The sequence below is a fragment of the Amblyomma americanum genome, chromosome 8, assembly GCF_052857255.1.
Source record: "Amblyomma americanum isolate KBUSLIRL-KWMA chromosome 8, ASM5285725v1, whole genome shotgun sequence".
Lineage (NCBI taxonomy): Eukaryota > Metazoa > Arthropoda > Arachnida > Ixodida > Ixodidae > Amblyomma > Amblyomma americanum.
The window spans coordinates 123788622-123816354 of record NC_135504.1 but is presented as its reverse complement, the minus strand read 5'-3'; the positions used below and the strand labels follow the sequence as shown (position 1 = coordinate 123816354).

Here is a 27733-nt window from a genome sequence, read left to right as displayed (position 1 = left end):
TGAGGTTTCAGACCTATTGATTTCACAAGGTCATTTTGCTTACAAAGTAAAGAAAAGGACGTGGTAAACCGACTGTGAGAGATGAAAAATGCCCTATAAAACTGCCAGAAATGTACTTGAAGCCAACATGAAACCCTTCACTGTACAGTTATTGTAGGCGTTCAATGTTGTTCGTCGCTTTCCTTTCATGTTGGAAGTTCTGTAAGGAACGAATCTTCTTACGGAATCTGAAAATGGACATATACGATTTTGGAGTGTCGAGTTTCGACAAGAAAGAGAAGTGGACTATTGTGTACGACACTGAGTACAGCATAGCAGAAAAGGTGAGCTCTTATGGTTGCTTTTCTTTAGAATATGTTCAACGTTTCGTTCAATGTCGGAGTCTTCGAGAGGATGAAAAACAAGTGTGTGGTGAATTAATCAGGCTTGAGTGCTAGACTGGAATGAAATGGTGTTAGTTCTTGTATTCTACCAAAATCTTGTCTTAGATATCTGACTTTTCTTTCATGAAATGACTGATATAGAACATTGTCACGAGTTCTCCGCATTCATCGCATATTTTTTTCTTTTGAGGGTGAAATTGTGCACGAATGGCTTTTGAAGGCGTTAACGACGGCATTAAAACAAACGTAAATGAAACCCGATTGGTTTTTGCACGCTCTTCGTTCGCGGATACAGTTATTATGAGCTATTTTTGAGCTAAGAGGTACCGATGACAAGTTTTAGTTGAGCCCCAAAGACCAGTGAACTAATTTTTCACGCGTTTCGCCAAATGCCCCTGATTCGTGTGGCCTGTACCGTCAATGTCTGAAAGTATTTCTGTGATTCCATACGAGGCATGTTAAGAAAGATATAGCATTGCTCACGATAATTTGATTTTAACTCTAAAGGAGCAATACACGTCGCATTTTAACAACTAATTGCTGAAGAGTTTTAGTTCCCTGTGGATGTTCATCTGGGGAGGGATTCCGTCTGTTTATGTCCAACTTAAGACATCACGCCCTGACGTAGCTGCACACTCTTGGAAGTTCTTAGGCAGCTGAAACGTTCCTACATTATTTTATAAAGATGTTCAGCACTGCAGGTTAATGTTCGGCACGAGCGTGTTGCAGCACAGTGGGTGCCTCTTCTCGTGCAAATAAAATCCCTGGAATCACCTTAGATTTCAATCTACCTATTTCACATGTTTCTTTTCAAGAATTTTATGCGCTTTTTCAGCCAACATGTTTACATTTTTTCGCAGAAACCACTTGAGCTCTCTTGCCAGACAGGTGCCGAGTTTTTTTAACAAAACTGCGATCTTTTAGTATAGGTATGATCGTCTTTTTAATCTTGAAGCTTAATGTTTAACCAAGCACATATAAAACATTTTAAACAGTGAGTTTAACAGAGCCTCTCGAAACTTCTTACAAGGAGACGAACACGAAATAAGAATTACCGGTTATTCAGAATAAAAAAACTTTGAAAAACAAGCACCCTGATTTCAAGTAACGCTGCCTTTTTTTCTTTATAGGCTCTCAGTAAGACATCCTTCAAGCAGTGTTCTAACCAATCAGGATTTCTTGTTCATGCTACTTTTAAACATATTTTCGACGAATGTATAATTTAAGCACAAGACATATCCACAAGATGTTATGAAAGCGAGGACTTTTGTAACAATGGCTACATTACGGTAGCATTTCGAGCCTTCAGCGTGGCGGCGCGGCCACCCTGTGGCTGCGCAGCCACGCTGCCACGTGGTTGCTCACGTGGTGCGGAGCAGCTGCCGGCGGCGCGGCGCCGTGGCTGATCACGTGGTTCAACACGTGGTTGGTCACGTGACCAAATTCCACTCGGCCAGCTGTAGCTATCGCGTCACTCCAGATTTAACCAAAGCTAAACCGCCACCAATTTTTTTAAACTTGTGTTCTACAGTCTCAGGGTGCAGCATGAAACTGCGACTACAGTCTTAGCAATAAACAAAAGAAATTGCTCGCCACAGCTTGGACTCAATAAAGTACCTAGCCTAAGGTTGCTTACCACGTATGCCAGCAAGTACAAAATTCTTTATATGTCATGTCTAGCTCGAAGGTGCAGTCATGGAGCCCCTGAACACAGTGATAATGATCATAGGTACTAGATTCTTGAAATAAATAAGAGACAGGTGGTCGTGTGATTTCCGTAGCTCTCCACAAATTCGGTATATCAATATATCAGTGTACATTGGGCAAAGATTTCAAGACTAGGTGTCAGTCACACCGCCGTCTTCGTTCTGACGGAACTGCTGAGCGCTGTATGCAAATAGGAATCATGTGTAGGAGCAACAAATGGTCCAAGGCAGCAACGACAGTTGACTGTCCAGCCCTATAACGGCGCTTATGTTTTTCAACCTAGACCAACTGGCCACGCCGGCTTTCAAAACGCAGTTTCGCATTTGCAACTCTGAAGGAGACAGTTTCTCTAAAGGACATCAACAACAGTATTAAACATGTGACCCGCCGCGGTTGCTCAGTAGTTACGGCGCTCGGCTGCTGACCCGAAAGATGCGGGTTCAATCCCGGCCGCGGCGGCGGAATTTCTATGAAGGCCACATTCTAGAGGCCCGTGTACTGTGCGATGTCAGTGCACGTTAAGCAACACCAGGTGGTCGAAATTTCCGGAGCCTTTCACTACGACGTCCCTTAAAGCCTGAGTTTCCTTGGGACGTTAAGCCCTAATAAACCGAATAAACCAAACCATTGAACATGTGTGTTAAGTAAGTGTTTCACCACACGTTGCGCTATCCTTTCCGGCTAATTATACCACAAAGTACGTCGTACTGGGAACTTTGAAAATAGTTACGTTGCAAAGAAAGTAGTCCTTTTATTAATTTTGCACAGCGAAGACTGAATGGTGCGGAGTCTTTATCCCCACTGCATTTGTAGCGCATTGTTCGGTTAGGTGGAGTAACTTGTGCCGCGTATTCGCAGCTTTGCTTGGGCAAGCAGGCGCACACCGACCTGATGTACGGCGTGGCTGCGTACGGCCTCGAGTACGCCGACCACAGCAACGAGTGCCCCAGCCTGTCGACGAGTGGTGCGTACGGCCGCACACGGCTCATGAAGACGCTGGTCCGTTTCTTCGAGACCGGTCCGAGTGGCGGCAGGATGCGTGACTGCAACACCACAACCCCGGACGACAAAAGGGGGGACACCGGGCCGTATCAAGGAAAACGTTCTCGCCTATGAAGTTTGTATCGTATTTTTATGAGAGTATACTTGAAGCAAGCGCTTTATGCTTGCATCGAGTTGAAGAACATTGTCTCTGACACAAAGTACGCAAGGAATTCAGTTTCTGCGGAGTCTCTACGCGAAATGAGTGTGAGTGCATAGTGCAGGCACACAAGTTTCACCGTGCCCGGCACTCACCAATAGGCTGAAATTTTGAGGCTAAAAATTCGTTTAGAACTGCATAATGAACTAACGCGAGTTGTTGATCTCCTAGCTGATATCAAGAGTCAATTTGAATGTGTAGTTCGAATTTTTGATCGAGATTGAATGATACAAATAATGAAGGCTTATACCAGCAGGAAATATTGCCAGCAATGTGCACATGCCACCGGTCGGCATGCAGCCGATTAATGGAAGAGAACGTTGTCGACTCTGTCTGGATAATCTCGTGTACTGGATGAAGCGTAGAGTTGAGTCCGACGCGAAAGTTTGTGATTATATTTTTGGCACCGCTTCCCGAATCAATGTCGCAGCACCGTTACTTTGAATGTGCGTCGCAGCGGTGGCTGAGTGGCTATGGCACTCGGCTGTTGACCTAAAATACGGGAGTCTGATCCCTGCCGTAGCCGTCGAATTTCGATGGAGGCGAAATTTTAGAGGCCTGTGTACTATGCGATGTCACTGCACGTTAAAGGATTATAGACACCTAATTTTGATGGCATGTTTTCTTCGCTACAATGATGCAGAAGCCACTACTACGCATGGATTACCATGTGATGTTCAGCTGCGACTGCTAAATAATTTATAGTTGAATTTTTTCCGTTCACGCTGTTACAGTTTCAGTTTCCACAGCCGAACGATGGCTGTGACGTCACAGTGTGCTTTTGTGTCACGTGAGGCATGAAAAAACGTCTATATAATCGCTGCGTCATCGTTTTAACTTAACGCAGTGCTGAAGTCAGCCTTCCTCGACAGCCGGAATGATAGCGAATGTGGAAGCAGCGATTATATGGACGCTTTGCTGTCTCACGTGACCTGTACGTACACGTTGACGTCACAGTCCTCACTCGTCTGTTGAAAACGAAAAAGCCCGGCAACTAAATGCGATTATAAATTATTAAGCGCTCGTAGGAGGATACTAAGTGGTAATCCATGTATTCTAAATTACGCATCACTACAAACAAGAAAATATGTATGCAAAAGTTAGGTGTATATACTCCTTCAGGAACCTTGGGTGGTCGAAATTTCCGAAGCCCTTCACTACGGCGTCCCTCATAGCCTTAGTCGCTTTAGGACGTCAAACGCACAAAACTAAACACAAACCAAACTTTTGAATTTGCCGGACATATCTGCATATGCACGAAGAAGCACCTACGTTGATGGCACTGCTCGTTACTGACCCGCTTGCTCTTATCTTTCCATGAAACTACGACTGCGCCGTTACCGTTAGCGTTAATAGGAATGAACAGACATGCACAAAGTTTTCGAAAGCTTTCGAAAGGTGCGATGTGATGTGTCTTTATGACATTTGCCGCTGTCTGCCGGCCTCCATATAGCCTTTTGAGACATGAGCAACATGAGCAGTAACCGACAATTTTTGCGACCACAGATGCACTATACCATGTTGTTTCACATCCAGGACAAAAGTCAATGACACCAGGGTATTCCTGAGTGCACCGTTCGAGTGCCTTGAGCAAATGTGTTTGTGTATGTACATCTTGCTGTTGGAGAAAGTAGTTGACAGCACAGAGCGCCACACACCCAGCAAAGCTGTAGCGGTAACCCACAAGGAGAGAATTTTCAAGCCTAACAGCGAAACTCATCTCATTATGAAAGCCCTCGATGGCACCTTTCGAACGATGTACGCCGCCGTGCACGTGTCTATCATAATAAAAAACGTAGGAAGACTCTTATGCTGCGCTTATGAGTTGACGCGATAGTGTATGGGCGTCATCTGATGCTAATGCCACTCTAGAGCTTTTTCTATAATACTTTTTTTATTAGGACGATGATATGCACCGATACTTAACATCAGCAAACATTGGCTTTCTATTCTGATCAGTTTGATGCCTCTGAACACATTTTTCATTGTTTTCAATTGTTTCAATTTATTGATCAATTGCACATTCTAAATTTTTAATTAGCATCATCAAACAATTGCTTTTCATTCTGAACATTTTGACACCTTTGAACGCATTTTTAGATTTTTTTCATTTCTTTATTTCGTAAATTAATTACATTGACTTCAATAACTCATCATCACCTATTGCACACCATTCAATCATCAATCCCTAGAACCACAAATTACCAAGATATATTTTTTTGACGCAGCCCCCGGCTATTTCCCACACGCGGTGGCGACTACTACTACGCCGACGGCTTTTCGATCGAACTAGCTGTATATGCTATAGCGTATTAATTGTTACGCGGGAAATTCAGGTCAACAAAATTCGGGTCCAGTCGCGGGAAATCATCGTACTTCGCGAATGGTTTTCATTCCTTCACTCTTCTACGTTTCCTTCCTCAGGCCTCAAACTTTCATCTCCTGTTCTGTGTTGTGCCCGTTAGAGATTATTGTTGCTGCCTCACCACACATTAAAGGAGGAAATATTAACTTTTCTGCGCACTATTTAGAGTTGCTAGTGTGCGCTTGTCTGCAGCACATGGGCATTTTCTAACACCGGCGCTATGCAAAGCGCTATTTGCACAATACTAGGCCGTTAAGCACCATGAATAGGGAGTTCTTTTATGCGTGTGACAGGAAACAACAAGTGTTGGTAAAATAAAACTACCATTAAATAGTGCAAAAAAGCATACGTTTAACTATGCCTAAAAAACGTCTACATCTCACTCGTCGCTGCTCTTGACGTCTAAAGCCATGTTATGATGTCTGCATGCAAAAGGAAACAGTGCATTGACGAGCATATTCGGCTCATTTTTTGAAACCTCTGAAAAGTCAACGATGCTGCCTCTCTTAAGGCTTCATTCCTTTGTGGCGGTCACAATGTATTGTGGAATAATGTAGTTTTTCTTCGTTTTCTATTTTAATCGAACATTAAGAGCAGATTTCTTTTTAAGAGCTCCAATAGCACGCGTTTATACACTTTGCTGAGACTAAATTTTTGCCTCTATCACCACCATATTCGATGGATTACCTCTTAACTGCGCTTGCACGCAATTAAAAAGTATTGACGGGCGATAATACATTCGGTATGTAAGAAGAAGGTTGAAGACCGGGCAGTCGGCGACTATGGCACAGGCTCTTGGAATAACAAATGTGAGTTATTAGGTCCAGTGGTGAGACAAAAACCAAATACACTTCATACTGTGCGCCCACAGTGGCATCCTGCAGGATGTAGATGTCTTCGATAAGGTGCGTTGTAGGGACAACTGATTACACTTGAGAGAACGGAAGAATCTAGTGAACCGGCAGCCCATTAAACAGTTAGCGGTAAGAGGGAAAGTAGAGGAATCCAGGTTATTGCAGCAGAACAGGCTTTCGGCTTTAACTGAGAAAGACGACCTTTATTTTCAAGCTTAACAATAACGCAGTGGAGGTGCGCTTTCCGGTTCAGGAGATTGCCGGTGCAGTATTCGGGCAAGCTCTGTCAGGACAAGAAAGGTCTGACTAAGAAACGCCAAAGCACAAAAGCCTCAAACCCCACAGACACAATATAACTGGCAGAGCTATCAAAGCTAATCGATAAGCGTCAGGTAACCGACATCAGGAAGTTTAGTATAGACAGAATTCATCATGCTCTACAGAATGGAGGTAGCCTAATAATGCCGAAGAGAAAACTAGGCATAGGCAGCAATCAGGTGTATGCATAATAAACAAAAGAGGGCCTTGTCATTAGCAATATGGGTCAGATAGTTAAAGTAGCCGAAGAGTTTCTGAGAAATCTGTACAGTAGTGAGTGCAATCACGACGTCAATGAGAGAGCCAGTAGCTCACTGCAGTGGGACATTCCGCCAGTAATGAAAAAGTTAAGAAAGCCTTATGAGAAACGCAAAGGGGGAAGCTGCTGGTGAGGGTCAGAAAACAGCAAATCTGTTGGACGGTTGCTAGAAAAACAAACCACACTCTATAGGAATGCCTTATGACCTTGATTTTACCGGAGGCTTGGAAGAACGCTATCGTCATCTGGATGTGATCCCAACGACACAAAGACGTTGTCGGTCATCCGACAACTTTGTTTGCTCTAGCCATGTTAATATTTCGACATAAACCTTTCTTTACTCTCCTTCTGGAAGCTGGGCCCTTCACAGTCTAGGCTACCGCGTCGTCCTCTGTCAGGCTGGTGGACCTCGATAATTACAAGGATCGAGGAGGCCCTTTTGGGCGAGTTACTTTTTATTACGAAAAATATAGCCGCTTTTAAGTACATCAGTTCATTCTCTCGTTCGGTTATGTGGGATAAGCCGTGTCGTAGCTGGATTTCAACGCCGCTGGCGACTTCTTGATTTCTAGGAAAGCCATTTCAGTGGATTGCTTTCGACGTCTTTTACCTGCGAGGGGAAGAAATATTTGAATTTTCTACGTGCCAGTGTAAATGACACCAAACCGACGTGCTAGAAGTTTTTAATGGGAGAGCATTAGGACGGCCATGAGGGCGAAAACTGTCCGACAACTTCTGGCATCGGCTTCTGCGTGACGCCCTTTGTTGCCAACCATGGCAGGTGACATTTAGGAGGGCTTCCCAATTTTCACCTACCACCTGTTATAACACCAGCTTTAATTATACACTGGCTCAAATAAAGCACTAGGTCTAATAAAGCAACAGCTCTAATACAGCACTAGCTATAGTCAAACACCACCTCTAATGTGACACACTGGAGGTAGCAGCTGGTTAGGACCCTTCACTGACAGGTGACAGTGAGAGGGTTCTAGTGGTGATTGTAACTTAGCGAAATTACAACTACTGGTAGTGGTCGTAGCGGTACGTTTCGTGCTCGAGGACACAGAAGGATAGCGCTAGGAAAGGGAACGAAGAGGAGAATGCTCTCGCATTCCTGCACATCAGTCTCGAAAAAGTCTCGAGGTCTCCCAAGTCCCAAGTCGACGAAAAGAACAAGCGGTGCGCTGGTCGCTGTTCTGTTGACGTGGCTCAGCTACCCAGGTTGCGGGGCAGTGGCTAAGTACCTGGCGGTGTTGCGTTAGCTTGCTAAATTTCTCCTTCTTTTTGTCTCTGCCTGTTTGCTCCTGTTCTGGGGTGATTGGGTGCGGGACGAGAGCTTAATGTCTACTTCTTCTCCTGGCCAGGGGTTTTCCCCTTCGTCGGCATCTCTTCCTAAAGACCAGCTCCCAACTGATCTCTTTTCCCGCAGCGGTGTTTCAAGCATTCCAGTCGCATTAGTGCCTTCCGATAGAGGCGCTATCCGACTGAACAACCCGGAGGCAGTGCAGGTGGCCCTTCAGTCCACATCGAAGCACTTTATGCCCATTACCGATGTCCGGCAGTTCGGCAGGGGTGGTATTTTGTGCAGGTCGCCGGATAAAGACTATTGAAGACCTTCTAAAGTGTACGACCTTCGCCAGCCACCCGGTGAGCGCATTCATTCCGCCTCATCTAGCATGTTCCAAGGGCTTGGACCGAGGGGTCGACTCTCGATTGAGCCCTGCGGATACGCTTGAGAGCCTCTCGCCTGCGGGGGTGATTGCTGTCCATCGATGCAGCAGGATGGTTGACGGAGTAAAAATTCCTACGGAGTCCGTCATTGCGACATTTGCAGGAATATTTTGCCCGTCAGAGATTAAGGTGTGGTCATTGGTTTTTCGAGTACATGCCTTTAACTCTCGGCCCCTTCAGTGTCAAAACTGCTGGCGATTTGGCCACAGCGGCAAAGCCTGCAAATCGGCCTTACGCTGTTGTGCCTGTGGGGAACGTCATTGCAGAGGGGAATGTCCTGAACAGCAAGAGAAATGTTGTTTGTGTAGCGGTGCTCACCCTACTGATTCGCCTGACTGTCCTGCACGAGCACAAGAAGTTCAGGTGCTCGAGCTTATAGACAAGCGCAGATGCACGCGGAGAGAGGCTTTTGCCGCAGTCAAGGAGAGAGCCTCAGCCTACTCTAATGTGGCCGCCAAATGCCCACCCATAATGGATTCTAGTTGGCCCCAGGCTATTACAGCGGCAGTTGAGAAAGCTGTGGCAAATGCAATGGATCGCATTATGGAAACCGTGTCCACGTGCATTTCGCATGTCATAGCTGCTCAGATGACCAATCTTCTGCAGGCGTCCACCGCTCCACTCTTGTCTTCTTTGGCTTCGGAGCTGCCCCTCCTTCTGTAGTAATCGATTCCGCTCCACAGGGCCAAAAACAATGTGAGCAACAAAAAAACCTCTCCGGCCTCTCCTTCGAATAGCGTTATGGCCGCATCCTCTATGGATTGTATGGATATGAAGTCTGATCTCCGCGCCCAGAAACGAAGTGGGTCTTCTCTGAATATTGCAGGCCCATCTTGACCCCAGTCAAAGACAAAGAAAAGTAACGCAAGTCAAAACGCTAAGACCAGGATTCTAGAAAAGGCAGTCGCGGCTGCGGCACTTCCGCCAAGATGGGGTTCTTAAGTGTACTCCAGTGGAATTGTCGATCTATATTCTCAACTTCAACAGATTTAAATTGCCTATGCAATCAGCTTCTACCAGATTTAGTTGCTTTACAGGAAACATGGCTAACTTCAAATTTCAATTATCATCTCAAGGATTACCATCCGTTCCGGCTTGACCGGTCATCACGAGGGGGAGGGTTGTTAGTGCTCATATCTACAAAGTTTTGCCACAGGGCATGCATTTCTTTTCAATATGCGGACAATGAATGTGAAATCCTTGCGGTTGACCTCAGTGTCCCAGGTCAACAGCCCTTTACGGTAGCTATTGCATATTTCCCGTCTGGTGTGCGTGACACTCGGCCCCTTGACTCACTCATGTCTAGTAGCCGATCTCAGGTTCTATTACTTGGCGACTTCAATTCGCACCATGTGACTTGGGGGTTTATAACAGACAGCTTTGGTTCTAGACTATTTGATTGGGCTTCTGGCAACAACTTGATCTGCAACAATTTCGGATTGCCTACGTTTTTTCGCAGTCAATGCCACTCTGCCTTGGATTTAACCTTTTCCTCCCCAGGAGTCTCTGTTATGTCTTGGGCGCCTGTTGACTGGGCAACAAACAGTGATCATCTACCAATTAGTTTCAAGTTTGCGTGTAAATTAACTCTTCCTGAGCGCCATCAGCGCACGTTAATAAATTACAGTTGCTTTAAAGACACGCTAAAATTAGCCCTCCAAATCACTTCAGACACTCGCGCTCAGAGAAGTGCCGAAAGGAAGGCTGCACATCTATGTTCAGTACTGGACCATGCAAGGCAAAAGTCTGAATTTTTGGTAAAGAGAACAAAGGGTGCAATTGCGAACAATTGCTGGAATGCTGAGTGCACGCGTGCATATAGACGACGGAAAGCAGCTTGGAAGAAACTTCTCATCAATCAATGCCCAAAAAATTGGCTGGATTACAAGTATGTTGCAGCAACATTTAAGCGCACTGTCGCCCGTGCAAAGGAGGAGTATAATACAAATCATTATGATTTCCTTTCCCAATCAGGAAGTAAACGAGCTTTGTTTAATTTCATGAGGCGCAACAAGGTGATTCCTCCGGCTGCCAGCATTGAATCCCTCGTTCAGTTCCCTGCTGACATCGCAAAGGCCTTAGAGGATATTGCGTGTGGCCTAGAGCTTCTCTTTAGATCTGCTTTACCTTCTCCTACTATATTCACATGCACCTCAAGTGATTTCACTGAGGTCTCTATGCCTGAGCTGTCGCAAATTGTTCTGCGCCTATCCCCAGCGGCTCCTGGCCCCGATAAGGTCACTTCATCTATGATCAAAATTTTGTTCAATGAATCTCCTGCAGACCTGTTGGCTCTAATTAACCATTCTATTAAAGTTCCTTGGATACCGCATGAGTGGCGTCTTGCTGAAATAGTTCCATTGCTTAAAAAGCAAGGGGAGGGCTTAACGTTAGACTATATACGCCCTATTTCGTTAACATCGAACCTAGTGAAATTGGTGAGAAGGGTCCTTCAAAGCCGTGTCATGTCATTCATTTCAGAAAATGCTGTATTGAATCCATGTCAAATTGGTTTCAGGCCGGGTTGTTCAATTTGGTGTGCTCATACTGACCTTGAGAGTCGTGTTAAATTAGCTCGTAATAAAAAAAAGTTTGCTGCGCTTGTCACCTTGGATGCCAGTAAAGCATACGACAGCGTGGAGCACTGGACTCTCTTACTAATATTACAGGAACTCAACTTCCGAAGCTATTTTGTAGCCTGGATTTCTGTTTTTTTTTTGGAAAATAGGGAATTTTACTGCAGCCAAAATGGTGTTTCCTCAAGATTTCCACAGACAAGAGGTGTTCCGCAAGGACATGTTCTCTCACCTGTTCTTTTTAACATTTTTCTAAGCTCAATTCCATGCATTCAAAATGTGAAAACTTATGTGTACGCCGATGATATTGCATTTTTTGCATCAGCAAGTGACATTCACACTCTTTATCAAACCCTACAAAATTACCTCAATGTTCTTGACAACTGGCTAGGAGGAATTCATCTGTCCCTTAATGTGAAGAAATGCGCATTGTTATTATTTCCAGTTTCTGTTCCAGTAAATATCTGTCTGGTCTATAGAAATAACATAATACCTCAAGTTCAGACGGTGAAGTATCTCGGTGTAATATACGACTCTACTCTCTCCTGGCGGCCACACATTGAGCAAGTTTCTGCAAAAGGAGTTCGGGCCATTGGCATCCTGCGCAGGCTTTGTAGTGCTAGGTCAGGCATGAGAAGGCATACGCTTCTGATGATTTATAAAATGTACGTCCGCTCAATTTCGGAGTTCGGGTGTGTTTTATTCTCAGGAGCCCCTGCCTATAAACTTCGCCCTCTTGTGCTTTTGGAGCGTGAGGCGTTGCGCCTTTGTCTGGGGCTTCCAAAATATGTCGCCAATGCTGTTCTGCACCTTGAGGCGCGAATGCCTTCGTTATCAGCTAGGTTTCGCCTTTTAACAGTTCAAACATTTTTAAAATTGTGCGACTCACCTCTTCACGCTTCCAGTATAATATTTCTTAGACAACCTTCCGCCTTTTTAGTGCTGCCTGGTCTCGATTTCATACCCCGCAGATATGTTATGTGCAGTCCCTCCTTGATCGCATAAATATTCATTTCACAGATGTCCGCCAAATATATAACAACTCATCTGTCCAGATTGTATTCGATGACATTTTCCCATTGAATGCAAAGCTGCAGCCCTTCCCGATTCTTCAGGGTCTATTGCAGGACCACCTAAGGTCCTTTCCCTCTCATGTTCTTATTGCTACCGATGCCTCGCAGGATCGGGAAAAGGCAGGTGTGGGAATTTTTTCAGCTTCACTGGATTGGTCTTTTTCTCTCCGTCTTCCTGACTTCACTGCAATTTTTCTGGCTGAATTATTAGCAGTAATCTTAGCCTTACGAAAATTATAATCTACCGTTTCCCAGGTCGTGGTTACGACAGACTCTGTCCATTTGCTCTTCCTTATCCTCACCCACTGACTCTCGGCCATTACTCCTCTTTAAGTTCCTGATTCCGCTCCATCTAAATTCGGTAAGGTTGCTTTGGGTACCAGGTCACATGGGCTTTCACTTAAATGAGGTTGCAGATTCCTTAGCAAGAGCCTCTCTCAGCGGCCAAATTGTTGCTGGCCTGCCATCGTGTGCATATACAGCTGCGGTGAGGTTTCGCAGCTGTACAATATTTCAGGAATTTGCTGCCTCGGCTCTTACATCATCTCCCGAATATCAGCATCTTCTGCGTCCTTGGAGTAGCAAAGACTGGCGCTCACGCAGACTAGAGGTCTCTTTAACGCGCTTGCGTTGCCGGGTTCCCCTTCAAAATTTCTACCTTCACAGATCTGGCCTAGCAGCTTCCCCACTGTGCCCTTCTTGTGCCGAACCTGAGACAATAGATCACTTCCTGCTGTTCTGCCGCCGCTTTTCTCATTTGAGGAAGCGTCTTTTGCAAATTCTATTTCATCAACTGGGCTTGCCTGTGTCTTCCGCGGTTGTTCTTTCCATTGGCGCTTCTTTGCTTGGACGAAGCGACAGGAGTGTGCGCTCTGCTGTGCAAAATTTTCTTCAAGAAACGCAGGGACTCCCATTCTAATTTCTTTTTCCCGCTCTCAGTCAGTACGACATTGCAACGTTACAGGCATTGTGTACTATTATGCACATTAAACAATTGTCCCGTCTTCGATCTCCAAGTTAACTGGACCCCTTTCCTTCCCTCTTCCAATCTATCAGACTACATACTATTGCCACTGCTTCTCCCGTCAAAACTTTCCTGTATCCAGTAATTAACCGCCTATGTCTTGGGCACTCCCCCGTAGTGGGTATGTGCCAGCAACGTCTGAGGCTTTCCTTCCTTCCTTCAGTCTAACAGATCACCCCCCCCCCCTCCACCCCAATTTTTTCTGTAAATCATGCCAGCGTCTGGATTATTGACATCAAAGGCCTATGAACGCACTAGCTTGACACAAAAGCAACCACTAATTGTTGCGTATCTCAATGTCGAGAGCAGGTGTAAGTGTATTGAGGATAAGCCATACCACGTCCTAGGGCATCTAATGGATGACTGTATGCAATCATCAATGTTTTAGTGGTTTTTGTTCTTCGATTCAAGCAGCACTCGTGGTTCTCCAGGCTGATTTTGCGCCGTATATACCCCGCCATTAAGTGATATCGTTTTTAAACCACGCGCTTGCCTCCAGTCGCCAATTCTGGAGCATTACTTGCCACAGCATTCAGTGGGCGTTCAGTTCGCGGGGCTCTGCACACGCGCTAACTGGCTGCTTTCGCTGTTTTCCGCACTGTCGCACTCCCGCGCTGTTCGTCAACCTCAACGACGTGTTCCGCAGGATTCGCCGGCTTCTACCTCTCGTCAGTGGCGGCGTAAAGGAGTCATTATCGACCTTATGACTCTAACGGCTTCAAGACGCCTCCGGGACGGCGCGATCTAGGCGCCGAGCATTTGGAAGCGCAGAATTAACGAAACAAATATGTCGAAGACTGCATATAAAACGTCAATCCCGGAAGGCTACGGATATGAACACAGCGCAGGGTGCTGTGTCAATGGCTTATTGGTCTAAGGCATCAGGAGGCAAAGCTCTTGTGTTAGCGCCGGCGGTGTTTTGAACCCCGCTCTCGGCTCACGATTCTTGAGCTGGTAACGATTTAAGCGGAAATTTTAGAAATGTTTCAGAAATGTTTGGCAGTATGCCCTGCCTTGGGATCGCAGACGTGTACGAATGACAGTTTCGTGACTCCATCAAGAGTCGAGGTCAAAGTATTCTACAAACTAAAAATGTTTTGTAAAGACATTGCTACCAACTAATCACAAATAAGCTTATAACATGCTACTGGAGCTATTGAGTTTCTCAGTAATATCTTAGAGGCAAAGCAGGTGGCGCTGCACTTCCTCCACCATGGAGAGGCGCAGGAATGCCGGGAAGATGAGGTTTTGTATTTGGCTTGGATATTCTTGGGCACGAAACGTGGATTCAGCCAAAACAATACGACTATTCTCGCGACAAACCTCGAAGACATGCTGTGAAAGTTTCCATACCAGCTTAATACTTGTGTTGTATTTATAAAAGCAGTGAAAAACGCACTATTAAAACATCATCTGCGCGCATAGGAGAGCTTCGCAGCTCATCAAATTCAGGGGCTGAATCCACGTTCTCGACCCAACGCTAGCCATGCCAATTAAGCAACCTCGTCTTCCCAGCAACTCCATGGCTGGAGGCACAGAAAATAGCGTACACCTGCGGTTTATCCCATGTTCCCCGCAAATACAATGGACCCCTGCCTTCGAAAATGGAGACCACCTGCACAACGCCTGAGGCCTTTCTTCGCCACTGCCTGAAGAAGAGCTATGAGCTCGTGATGGTCATCATTAACTGCCAGTGAAGCCTGCGCGCAAAGAATGGAAAGCAAAGCGCTAGAAATGCTGCTCATCAGCCCATGCTCGGCGGTTCAGCAGGACTACGTACAAAGCGTACAATCAGCAGCGAACAGAAGAATTTCACAACCGAAGTTACTTTGTTTTTAGTTGAAAAGAAAAGGGTACACTTGTGAAAAATGGCAATGCTTTCAAAAGCCGCCCTGCAACCCCTCCGCGAAATGAGCTTTAATGCACAAAATCTGAGCAGCTGGGGCGGCCTTCACCTCGAGTGCAATGTAAGTATATTTCTTTGCAGCACGGCAACCACTTAACCGGGGCGCAGCGATGACTCAGAGTTACGGCATCCGCCTTGCCCTGGTTAAACTCATAGTGGCCCACAAATCTCCACCGGATAAGAAGTATGAATCGGAGTGCCGATGGAACTGAATAACAAGGTATGCGGTGCGGCCTGATCTCGGCGACCTAGGCCGGCAATGCACCCTCTCAGCAGAGCATTATTTGGTCACTAGGGTGTAGTATTCGCCCACCGGTTCTATATGAGTGCAGCAATTAACCTCTTGCCCTCAGTCCCCAGCTGCTGCACATTAATTGCCTAAAGCAGTAGTCGCAACTGCGACGTAACGGAAAGTGCTAGGAACCTCCGGCTCCGGACAGGCTTTCATTGAAAATAGCCTGGCAACGTTTAACGCTTAAACACTATATTGGGAAGACAGCCTAGCAGCGCTGTTCGCGGACTAGAAGGTAGTAAATGATATTTTGTAGGACTTAGTGAGGTTAGGGGAATAGAGGAAGATTAGGCACTTGTTTAACGATGATCACTCAGTATGCTATCGTGGTTTAGCGGGCCGGCGAGAGATAGGTGCGGAATTCTTGATCATTAAATATATGAGCAGCATTAGAGGGATTCTACGTCGCTGACAAAAGGGAAGAATATATTTCAGTAAATGTTAATAAGAGATGCCTAATAAGTTAAATTGCCTAATAAGAGGTGGAAGGCTGTACGGACCTAAGCGCCTGCATCCAGTCATGAAGCCTTGATAGTCGAAAGGTTTTATGAATACATGGAATCGGCAATGTGTACAGCAAAACCTAGTACACTGTCCTGGTGGGCGACTTCAATACCAAGGTGGGCAAGAATCAGGCAGACAACCAAGCAAAGGGAAACAACGGCAGACTTTATCAGAATACCAGGGGAGGGCCATAAATGCCATGTTTCTCAAAACAAGAGAGCAGAGAGCGGTACTAAAACGTATGACTTATTACTGCGTGCTCACCATGTCATAGTGGAGAGTTCAGGGGTGGTGGTGGTGAAAAACATTTATAAGCAATAAATTTTTTTACAGAAAGGTGATTGGGGTAGGACCCTATTGGCCCTTTCCCCTCACAGTACTAGGTGGAGCCCCTATTCCGGGGCCCCATTGGCAAGCAACGCCGCCCGCGTCCGTTGAACCAAGGCCTTTTGGCTCTTCAGGTCTTGACAGCCGAGCAGGGCCGCCTCCCAGTCCTCTCTGGTGGGGTTGGGGTTGGGGGGGATAGATGGGTTAGATTGACACGCCCAAACCATGTGGAAGGTGTCAGACACCTCCCCACAGAACTGCAGGGACGCACGACACTCTGACATGTATTGACCGTAGTATAACTCGAATTACGTATTCCACGTCAACGGAGGATAGGGACATTAGCGTTATAGAGATGAATGACAATCTCACAAATAGCATTCTGGACCGCGGCGGCTGCGTTTTTATGGAGGAAAAACGCTAAGGCCCCCGTGTGCTGTGCGATGTCAGTGCACGTTAAAGATCCCCAGGTGGTCGAAATTATTCCGGAGCCCTCCACTACGGACCTATTTGTTCCTCTCTTCTTTCACTCCCTCCTTTATCCCTTCCCTTACGGCGCGGTTCAGGTGTCCAACGATATATGAGACATATACTGCGCCATTTCCTTTCCACCAAAAACCAATTATTAATTAATTACGCAATAGAGGAGGGCCGTGAATCCACACAAGATATTGGCAGGCTCTCTCAAGAGACAAAAGACCTCATTAAGAAACACCATTGCATGAGAACGCCTAACCTCACATTTTTGCAGAACTGTGAAATATTGTTTTTTAGCATAAGGTAAACGACATAAGAAAACAAAATATGGACCACATTGAGATGGCCTCGAAAGAAGTAACCTAAAGGAGGTAAAAAAAATACAACAGAAAATCGCATGTATAATACGTCCTCGGAGAGACGACAGAATTACCAATATGGATCACGTGTATAGTACGTCCTCAGAGAGAAGACATAATTACCAATATGGATAACAGAGGGCACTGCGCACATGTAAACAAGGACGAGAAGGGTATACACAGCGAGCGGGTAAAATGGTTCACGTAGCCGAATGTAGCCGAAGAATTCTTAACACATCTCTACATTAGCCAAAAAAAAAACTCAGGCACACCTAATCCGTACTGTTCTGGTAATGCAATAGCATATTCGAAGCTGTTGATGCCGTGACCAGAAATTACTGGTAGTGCTTGTGAGACCCAGGTTCATCATCCCGATCACTTCCCGTACACAAACTGCCAAGTTTGGCAGTAGGTTAAGGCTTCATACATATGAACCAGGTTCGGTATACTATAAGCTGTTCAGTTTCTGCTGTCCATTTTGCGTCCATTCAGTCTTCTGTGAGGGGTCACTCAGATTTTCCCGCGGCTTTCAAGCATCTGAGGGCTCGGGGGAAACGAGGCCGCGGACAGTCTAGCTCGAGGATATACTAACCGAGCGACTAACCTCCCCGACCTCACCCCTCTCCCCTCTACGTACGGCGAGCGCCTCCTCCTCCGAACTCAAAGACAAGTCTATACCCCACCACACCGTAAGCTAACGGCGGCAGAGGCGAGGGAATGGCGACAACTACAGACGAACACCTTTCCTAACCTACACAAGTACCACATCATCTTCCCCGACAGATATGATAGCATGTGCCCCTGGTGTGGCGGAATTCCAACAACATATCATGTAACAAAAGGCTGCTCCGGTCCCAAGCCCCCCGAACTAGACAAAGATCACTCCGACGAACAGTGGGAGTCTGCCCTGCTCAGCTCTGACTTGGCGACGCAGCGAAAGCTGATATCCCAAGCAAGAGCAACTGCGGCGGACATTGGGTCCTGAAATAAGGATTCCACCCAAAATCTGTATTTTCGCCTCTCTATCCTATCTTTCTGAAATAAATGTTTTCTACTACTACTACTACTACTACTACTACTACTACTACTACTACTACTACCCCTGATTTTTTTTGTAGGTTCCAAAATTTAAATTCAAAGAACATCGAAAGGTAGGGAAGCCTGCACTACATAGATTCAAGACAGGCTCAAGTCATTATCATTTTGATAATCGGCCCGACTATGCCTACTGCAGAGAAAACGCCTCTCCCATATATCTTCATTTAACCGGGTTCTGTGCAAGCTGAGGCCTCAGTCAAAGTGAAAATGAATATGAGCGTCAAATCAACTCCAAGATGAAAATTGTGGTGGAAAACGCAAAATAAAGTAACCACGAATTAAATCTAGCTCTAAGCAAGGGAAACGCTTGTGTTCATTCAAATACCAGTGGGCAGCCGGTACCACTGGGTATCCTGCCTCGCATGTCCTGCATACCCTGCGGATGCTCATGCCATCAGGCCACCACTGCGGTGACACAACATTGACATTTATGAGACCCGGCTGCGATGGAAGTGTTCAGTGCAAGGCCTGTGTCAACACTGAAATATTGAAGCCATGTTATGAATATCAAGAAAATTTTCATAGTCATGGACAACAAATCTAGCGCAGCGTTGCCGCAATTAAGGACAACGACCACAATAAGTACAGACGTCTATTTTAAAGGGATAACTTTAAAGATCTCGTTCGGTGAAAAACCCGCGGAGGTGTCATTGTGACCGGAAAATCATGATTGATTAAAATTGCAGTGGCATATAAAAGCAATTTCGCTTTTCTAAATAGGTGTTGTGGAATCTAACCGCTTTGATTTCGGCCGGGAGTCAGGCAAGCTACCTCTGCATTGCTCAAGAAGGTTACTTCGGTGGGATAAATGATGGCATTGTACGAGTGTCTCACACCACACCGTAAGCGAATTGCATTACAGGAACACTTGAATAATTAGGATCACTAGTTAGCTTCACCTCTTAATTCGGACGATGATGTCAAATAAACCAGTATGTGACGGCAGCAAGCATTTCGATGTCTGCGATAGGGTGCACCAGGGGCTCCCCGAGCGACCGTCATCATCAGAGCACGACTATACAGGCGAAGGCTTGAGGTGAACTTAATTGCCCCCAACTCTTTTATGCGAAGCATATTATCAGCGTTTCACTTCGGCGCTCGCGAAGGTTACACGCTGGCTCCGACCTTGAGCTATACCAGGTGACACCATGACGTCACGACCGAGGAGAGGCAGGCCGCATCTTGCGCCGTCGCGACGGTTGCGCGCCGGGCGACCACGTGACACCATGACGTCACGACCGAGGAGAGGCAGAGCCGCATCTTGCGCCGTCGCGACGGTTGCGCGCCGGGCGACCACGTGACCCCATGACGTCACTACCGAGGAGAGGCAGAGCCGCATCTTGCGCCGTCGCGACGGTTGCGCGCCGGGTGACCACGTGGTACCACGTGACGCTACAGCGACGGTATATAAGGGAGGCTGCGCTTGCCTAGACACTCGGTGCGATGGCTCCTGGAGGCGCGGCTGCACGGTGGAATGAGAAGCGAGAGCTGCGGCGTGCCACGGAGAGCCCTGAAGAGCGGGAAGAACGTCTGGCTAAGGAGCGTGTCACAGCTTCACAGACCATAAGAGTGTGTTTATTGGCTTGCAAAAAATAAATTATGATTTACAGTGATGTACTGGCTCTGTGTGTGTTTCCGAGATTAGCCAAGAGAGACCAGGTTTAACCGAGAACAGTCAAGAGAAACCAAGATTAACCACTAATATGCTTCGCATCTGCCGGGCTTAACCAAGTTAAGCGTCTGCCATTGTTTTTTACTTTGCTAGTGTTTTTTTCGCTCTTCTCCGTGTGCTTTACACTTCTATCTTCTTGATCGCGCAGGATAGGTGTAGTGGCACCGGGCGTCTACGGCTTCATTCCCGCGCCAAACTCTGATGTCTGGGACTATATCCGAGTCTATAGGAAACAAAATGTTTTCTTCCTCACTACCGGCTACGGGAAGATGGAGTTGTTGGTGGGAGATCCTGGTTGCGACAACTACGATATACCTTCGTTTACTTCGAACTTTGCCATTCAGACGATTATTGTAAGTTCCCCGAAGTGTTTTATTCTTTTCGTGCGTGCACACAATGCAAAGCGTTAAAAATGTATCGAAGTATTCCTACGGAAAACGCGGAATTTATTTCCAAATAGGGTGTTACGTTTCGCCTACAACGCGCGGTATAGCCGGCGCGGATGCAACGGACGCCGGGGCTTCGTTCAAAGTGGCGGTCATTTTGGGCCCGTTCATCGCTGCCGCAACGCCTCCCGCCAAACGCGTCCAGGCAGGTTTCAATGCCACGTGTCGTCGTGTGTGCGTGTGTGTGTGTGTGCATGTTGGTGCCCACGCTTGTCAAAGCGCGGCAGCCGGGGAGAGGAGCTCCCCAACTGGGAGGCGAGGAGGTCTGACCGGCGCCGGCCCGGCGGACGCGCCCGTCACGTCTGTACATGTCCGTGCGTCGCCGTCTTGTGCGACTCATCCCAAGCCGTTCCTTCTTGCCCTCGACTCCGAGGGTATAAAAAGACAGCTGCGCCGGACGCCAAGAAGAGACTTCGATTTGTTCCTTCGAGTAGCGTGGTCGCCCTGACCGGCTGCTCTTTTGCGACGCCAGAATAAACAAGTTGTTCTGTTGCCAGTCGACTCATCCTTTGCCGGGACCTTCGGATGTTTCCAGCTTTGCCCCAGGCCGCCAGGCCAACGCTACCCTTGGGGCTTGCAACCCTTTTGCAACAACTGGTTGCCAGCGGTGGGATCGCGACAACGGAGGCCAGCAGCGAAGATATGCGGTCAACTGTATGCTGAGCAGCTCAACGACCATCCGGGAGCAGTGCAACGAGCCCTGTGTGATGACTGGTTGCCTGCAGCGGAACGACTGCGCTGAATTCTTGGCTGCGAGGTTTGGTGAGTGCGGGACTTTCTTCTTCTGAGTTTTGCCAGGCTTTTGTTAGTGTCAGAAACAGAGCTGGTAATTGTGGTTGTCGTTGCTGCCGGGTTAGTTTGCGGCAAGACAACAGTAGGCAGTAGAGAAAGCAGCATTCGGAGCAGCCATGGATTTGAAGTCGTTGCGCAAACCGAAATTGCTGGAGCATGCAAGAGAGTTGGGTCTGGATGTCTCAGACAAACTCAGAAAACCAGAACTGCTAAGTGCTATTCTTGAGTTGGAGGCTGAGGATGACGAGCTGTCGGAATGCCTTGAGACCATTGAGGAGAGGGAGCAAAAAGAGGAGCGCGAACGTAAAGAGCAAAAAGAGAAAGACGAGCGCGAACGTAAAGAGCAAAAAGAGGAGCGCGAACGTAAAGAGCAAAAAGAGAAAGACGAGCGCGAACGTAAAGAGCAAAAAGAGAAAGAAGAGCGCGCTTTGGAAATGAAGCGTCTCGAGGTAGAGATGGAACGCGCTCGTAATGGAAGTCAGGCACACGGTGCAGGAGAACGAGTATCGTTCAAAATGACTGACCTGATGCGGCCGTTTAAGCTTGGAGAGGACATTGGTTTGTTCCTGGTTAACTTTGAGCGAACGTGCGAGAAGCAGGGGTTCTCTCGGGAAACGTGGCCACAGCGCTTGCTCACTTTGTTACCCGGCGAGGCGGCCGACGTAGTCGCTCGCTTGAAGAGAGAGGAGGCAGAGGATTTCGACCAAGTGAAATCGAGTCTGCTAAAAATGTACAGGCTGTCAGCGGAGGCGTTCCGTCGGAAGTTTCGGGAAAATGAAAAAGGCAGAAGTGAGTCATATACAGAGTTTGCCTACAGGCTTATGTCAAACATGCAGGAGTGGCTCAAAGAAGAGAAAGCATTTGGTGACCACGAGAAAATTCTGCAGTGTTTCGGGCTGGAACAGTTTTATAGTCGGTTACCTGAGAACGTGCGGTACTGCGTCTTGGATAGGCCAGACGTTAGTACAGTGGCTAAAGCCGCCGAGCTAGCCGAGGAGTTTGTGACGCGTCGGGCTCGCGGAGCAAAGGACGGTCAAAAGGGTGAATTTGGCTCCAAGTCTGAGAGGCCGAAGTTCACACCCATGAGAGCAAGGGGGGACACACGTAGTGCGGATGCGAGTGAAAGCAGTCCGACCGAACGTAAGGAGACGGCGGCAGCCAAAGCCGAACGCAGAAAGCGGTTCGAGAGGAGGCAAGCGCGCGTGTGTTATACGTGCCAGAAGCCGGGTCACTTTTCGGCGCAGTGTCCAGAAACAAAAACAAAAGTCGTGTTTTTGTCATTATGCAGCACTGACGAGAACATGAAGCTTCTCGAGCCTTACATGCGAGACTTCCTCGTGAACGGGAAAGAGTGCCGAGTGCTTCGTGATTCCGCAGCTACAATGGATGTAGTTCCCCCCTCTTACGTAGAACCCGATATGTTCACGGGCGAGTGCGCATGGATCAAGCAAGCCGTGGAAGCTCATAGCGTGTGTCTGCCCGTAGCAAAAGTGCTTATTGAAGGACCTTTCGGAGCAATTGAGACGGAGGCCGCAGTGTCATCTATGCTGCCCCCCCAGTACCCGTACCTATTTTCGAACAGGTCCGATCACCTCCTGCGCGAGAAGGGGCTTTTGTTTGGTGAGGCTAGCGTTCAGGCCTTAACCAGATCGAGAGTTCGGGAGCTCGCTGCAAAGGCGGTAGTTGCGGGGCCGACGTTGTCGAACAATGACAAAGGGTCGGAGGCGCAGCAAGCTGATATTCAGAGCACGTTCGAACTGAATAAAATTGAGCCTGTAGCGCTGAAGGCACCAGGTACTGGAGAGGAAACGCCCGACACGGGAAAGTTAGAAGAGCTATCTGCAGATTTGCTCATCGCGCCTACGTCCGATGGACTTAAGTTGCTAAAAGTCAGCCGGTCGGCTTTGATAGCCGAGCAAAAAAAGGATGGCAGCCTAGAAAACATGCGCTGCAATGTCAAGGAAGGTATCGCCAAGAAAAATGTTCGTTTTGTGGAAAGAGGTGGGGTCTTGTACCGGAAGTATCTAGACCGCAGGGGAGTCGAGTTCGATCAGCTGATCGTGCCTCAGTGTTACCGTCAGGATCTGTTGCGCTTGTCGCATGGCGGTTCGTGGTCCGGACACCTAGGAGTTAAGAAGACTAAGGACCGTCTCTTGCAAGAGTACTATTGGCCAGGGTGTTTTCGTGACGCAGAACACTGTGTGAGGACATGTGACACCTGTCAGCGGGTTGGCAAACCAGGGGACAAATCGAGGGCGCCGTTGAAGTTAGTACCTATCATTACGGAGCCTTTTAGACGGCTCGTTATTGATACAGTGGGACCTCTGCCGGTAACAGCCACGGGGTACAGACACATTTTGACTGTGATCTGCCCAGCGACAAAGTTCCCTGAAGCAGTGCCGCTTAAAGAACTCAGCTCAGTTGAGATAGTCAATGCACTACTGTCCATATTTGCGCGAGTTGGTTTTCCTGCGGAAATCCAGTCAGATCAGGGCACATTGTTTACCAGCGCTTTGACGACAGCCTTTCTCGAGAGGTGTGGGGTAAAGCTGTTACACAGCTCAGTGTACCACCCACAGTCGAATTCCGTTGAGAAGCTCCACTCCGTCATGAAGCGCGTGTTGAGAGCATTGTGTTTTGAGCAACAAAGTGATTGGGAGCTGTGTCTGCCTGGGGTGATGTTTGCATTAAGGACCGCGTCGCATGCGGCTACGGGGTTTTCGCCAGCTGAGCTGGTGTACGGTCGCTCGCTGCGGTCTCCGCTTCGCATGCTTCGAGACTCGTGGGAAGGCAGGGGCGACGACCCAGTCGTGGTCGAGTACGTGCTTAGTCTCCTCGAACGCTTAAGAAGGGCACAGGAGTTGTCAGGTGAAGCAATGGCAAAGGCCCAGCAGAGGGCCAAGGTTTATTATGATCGGACAGCCAGGGCCCGTCGTTTTGAGGTGGGCGATGAGGTGATGATATTGCGCACATCGCTAAAAAACAAACTCGACGTGCAGTGTGAGGGTCCAGCACGGATTGTTTAAAAACTGTCGGACGTTAACTACGTGGTGAGTCTGCCAGGAAAACGGAAAGCACAGCAAGTTTACCACTGTAATCTGCTCAAACCCTATAAACAACGGGAAGCAGTGGTGTGTATGATGGTGAACGTTCCCGAAGAGCTTCCGGTCGAGCTCCCGGGACTAGGCTCAGTGACGAACAGGGAAGACACTGATCAGGTCATTAGTGACTTAATAATTAAAGCACCGCTGTCGGCTGAGCAGAAAACCGAACTACACCAACTCTTACAAGAGTTTCAAGGTCAGTTCTCGGAGAGGCCTGGTAGGACTTCTGTCCTTACTCATGATATAGAACTTACCTCCCCAGAGCCAGTACGATCCAAGGCGTACCGGGTGTCACCCCGCCAGCGCGATATTATGGAGGCTGAGGTAAAGAAAATGCTACAGCTCGGTGTTATTGAGGCGGGTGAGAGTGATTATACCTCCCCTTTGATTTTAGTGGAGGTACCGGGCAAGGAACCTCGTCCTTGCGTCGACTACCGCAGGCTTAATTCCATCACTAAGGATCAAATTTATCCGATCCCTGACATCGAGGAGCGCCTTGAGAAAGTTAGTAGCGCTCAGTTTATTTCCACCCTAGATCTTGTCAGGGGTTATTGGCAGGTTCCACTTACAGTAGAGGCTAGTAGGTATGCGGCGTTCATTTCACCAATGGGAACATTCCGTCCTAAAGTTTTGAGTTTTGGTTTGAAGAACGCGCCATACTGCTTTTCAAGCCTCATGGACAAAGTGTTGCGGGGACAGGAAGAATTCGCTTTACCGTATTTAGACGACGTAGCGATATTCTCCGCATCCTGGTCTGAGCATATGGCACACTTGCGGGCAGTGCTAACCCGGCTGCGCGAAGCGGGCTTGACAGTCAAGGCTCCCAAGTGCCAATTAGCACAGGCCGAGGTTGTCTACCTCGGTCACGTGATTGGACAGGGTCGTCGCCGGCCCTCTGAAATAAAGGTGGCCGCTGTGCGAGACTTCCCGCAACCGCGTACGAAGACCGATATTCGGTCGTTCTTAGGTGTCGCCGGCTACTATCAGAGGTACATCCCCAGGTACTCCGATATCGCGGCTCCCCTGACTGATGCTCTAAGAAAAACAGAGCCCCAAACAGTCGTCTGGGGCGAGACAAAGGAAAGAGCTTTTAGCGCCCTAAAGAGCGCCCTAACAAGCCAGCCTGTGCTACGATCGCCAGACTACACAAAAGGGCTCGTTGTTCAGTGCGATGCTAGTGAGCGAGGCATGGGCGTTGTACTGTGCCAACGGGAAAATGGAGAAGTGGAACACCCCGTCCTGTATGCTAGTCGTAAGCTGACCTGTCGTGAGCAGGCGTACAGCGCCACCGAGAAAGAATGTGCGTGTCTCGTGTGGGCCGTTCAGAAATTGTCATGCTACCTAGCCGGCTCGAGGTTTATCATTGAGACGGATCACTGCCCTCTCCAATGGCTGCAGACCATCTCTCCCAAAAATGGCCGCCTCCTGCGCTGGAGCCTCGCTTTGCAACAATATTCCTTTGAGGTGCGTTACAAAAAGGGGAGTCTCAACGGTAACGCCGATGGCTTAAGTCGAGGCCCCTAACGTAGGAATCCGCCTCAAAGTTGTTTGTTACTGATGTTTTCTTCCTGAGGCAGGATTTTTAACATATTGCTTTTGTTTAGTGTTTCTAAGTGATTATGTGCTTTCTAGTGCAATTTTCCAATTTGTGGACGCGTTCTGAGTGCTGCCTGACTACTGTAAGGAACTAGGCAGTAGTATAAGAGGGGAAAGAGCCTGGCAGAGCTTAGTGAGGGTTGTCTCGTGCTTGCTGACTGAGCGGTTGCGTTTCGGCGTAGTTCTAACGCTTGCTGGGAACAAGCACAAAAATGGCAACTCTCCCGAAGTCACTTTGCAGGGTCCTGTGTGATCCTGAACTTGAGAACGAGGCCTTCTCTGTGCGCTACGCTCAAGCAACGTCGAGGGACGACCGGTTTCGTTTACGAGCATCATCGAGCGACATCTCTCCGCAGCATGCAAATTAAGTCAGCCGATGTCGAACAGTTTACAACTATAAATGTTTTCAACATTTAAATTATATTGCTGTAAAGAATTGTTGTCTTTCTTCCTTCCCCTGAGCTGAAAAATAGATGTTTTTCTATATATTTTATTATATCATGAATCGTTCTTCATCTAGCCTTCATATTTGCATTGCGTTTCAATACGCACCACATAAAATGCAAAGAGCTGGGTCAATATCTCCTTACGAAGCCTACTGATAATGCACATTTTAAAGAGTTCAATACAAAAGAATATTCCACAGCGGCCCTGCGTATTTTTACGGTTTTCTAAGCATTTCATTCTTTAGCACCATGGAAGTATTGACATTCTAATAATACACCACAAGAAAGCGTCAAGCATGGCTTTAGTCATCTAGCCTTTCTATACGGCTAGCAACAATAAAGAGACGATATAGCAGCCACAGTATTAACAATGCATATATAACGGCAATTATTTCCATTTATCTGGTGAGAATAGCACATGTTGTACCTGTTATATAGCGAAGTATTTCATGAAACGACTAATCGTCTAAACATTCCTACGTATTCTAAGTAACATCACTCGAAAGAAGCTTACCTGTGTACGCTCCTTTCGTACTCTCTATACAAAAACTGGAAGTGGACTTCATGCCTTTGGAAGTGAGAAAACGGTCTTAATAGTTGTATACAGAAAATTTAATTTAACATTCGCCACTATCACTGTACATGGGCTTGTTATTTGCAATGCGGGAAATTATAGTGCCAAAACTGCTTTAGTCTAGTAAAAGAAAGAGCAATTGATGCCATGTTCGCGAATTCGTGAATGGTGAAAATAGCAAGAATCACATAATAAGCTCTGACCACTGCTGAATGAAGTGCGAAACAACGCATTATAGCGGAAGTAATACAAGTATTTTGGGCGGCTATAAGTAGGTTCGACACTCATTACATAAAGTAATTTGCAAAGTTTACTTATTTGATGTACAAACAAGACAAGGATGCCAGGAAACGTACGGTTATTTTAACACCTTATATTCTTGTGTCAGGAAACAAGGGGAAATAAGCCCCATCGTACACCTCTCTGGTATCTGACAGGTGTGGTATGTTGCATTTCTTTTCAGGGGCAAATTTGAACAATACGTGCGGAAGGGAAGCGATCATCTGTCAAAGTCAACACTAACATAAGGACTCGAGAAAGAGTTTCGAATGGACGCAGACAAAATAAATGATTCAGCCGTACAAAAGATGTCGCCTGTGTCTGGGTAATAATCAATGTCCCATATACTGGCACTTAATTACTGCAGCTC

General features: G+C 47.2%; 2 protein-coding genes across 2 annotated transcripts; both read left to right on the top strand.

The window, feature by feature from the left end:
- Positions 1–203: 203 nt before the first annotated feature.
- LOC144102722 (uncharacterized) lies at positions 204–3206 on the top strand. Its single transcript, XM_077635910.1, has 2 exons — positions 204–323; positions 2949–3206. Exons 1-2 carry the CDS (start codon positions 234–236, stop codon positions 3204–3206), a joined length of 348 nt encoding a protein of 115 aa, XP_077492036.1. The 5' UTR covers positions 204–233.
- Positions 3207–19897: 16691 nt separating this feature from the next.
- LOC144102721 (uncharacterized) lies at positions 19898–27637 on the top strand. Its single transcript, XM_077635909.1, has 3 exons — positions 19898–20025; positions 20275–20479; positions 27548–27637. Exons 1-3 carry the CDS (start codon positions 19898–19900, stop codon positions 27557–27559), a joined length of 345 nt encoding a protein of 114 aa, XP_077492035.1. The 3' UTR covers positions 27560–27637.
- The last annotated feature ends 96 nt before the right edge of the window (positions 27638–27733 follow it).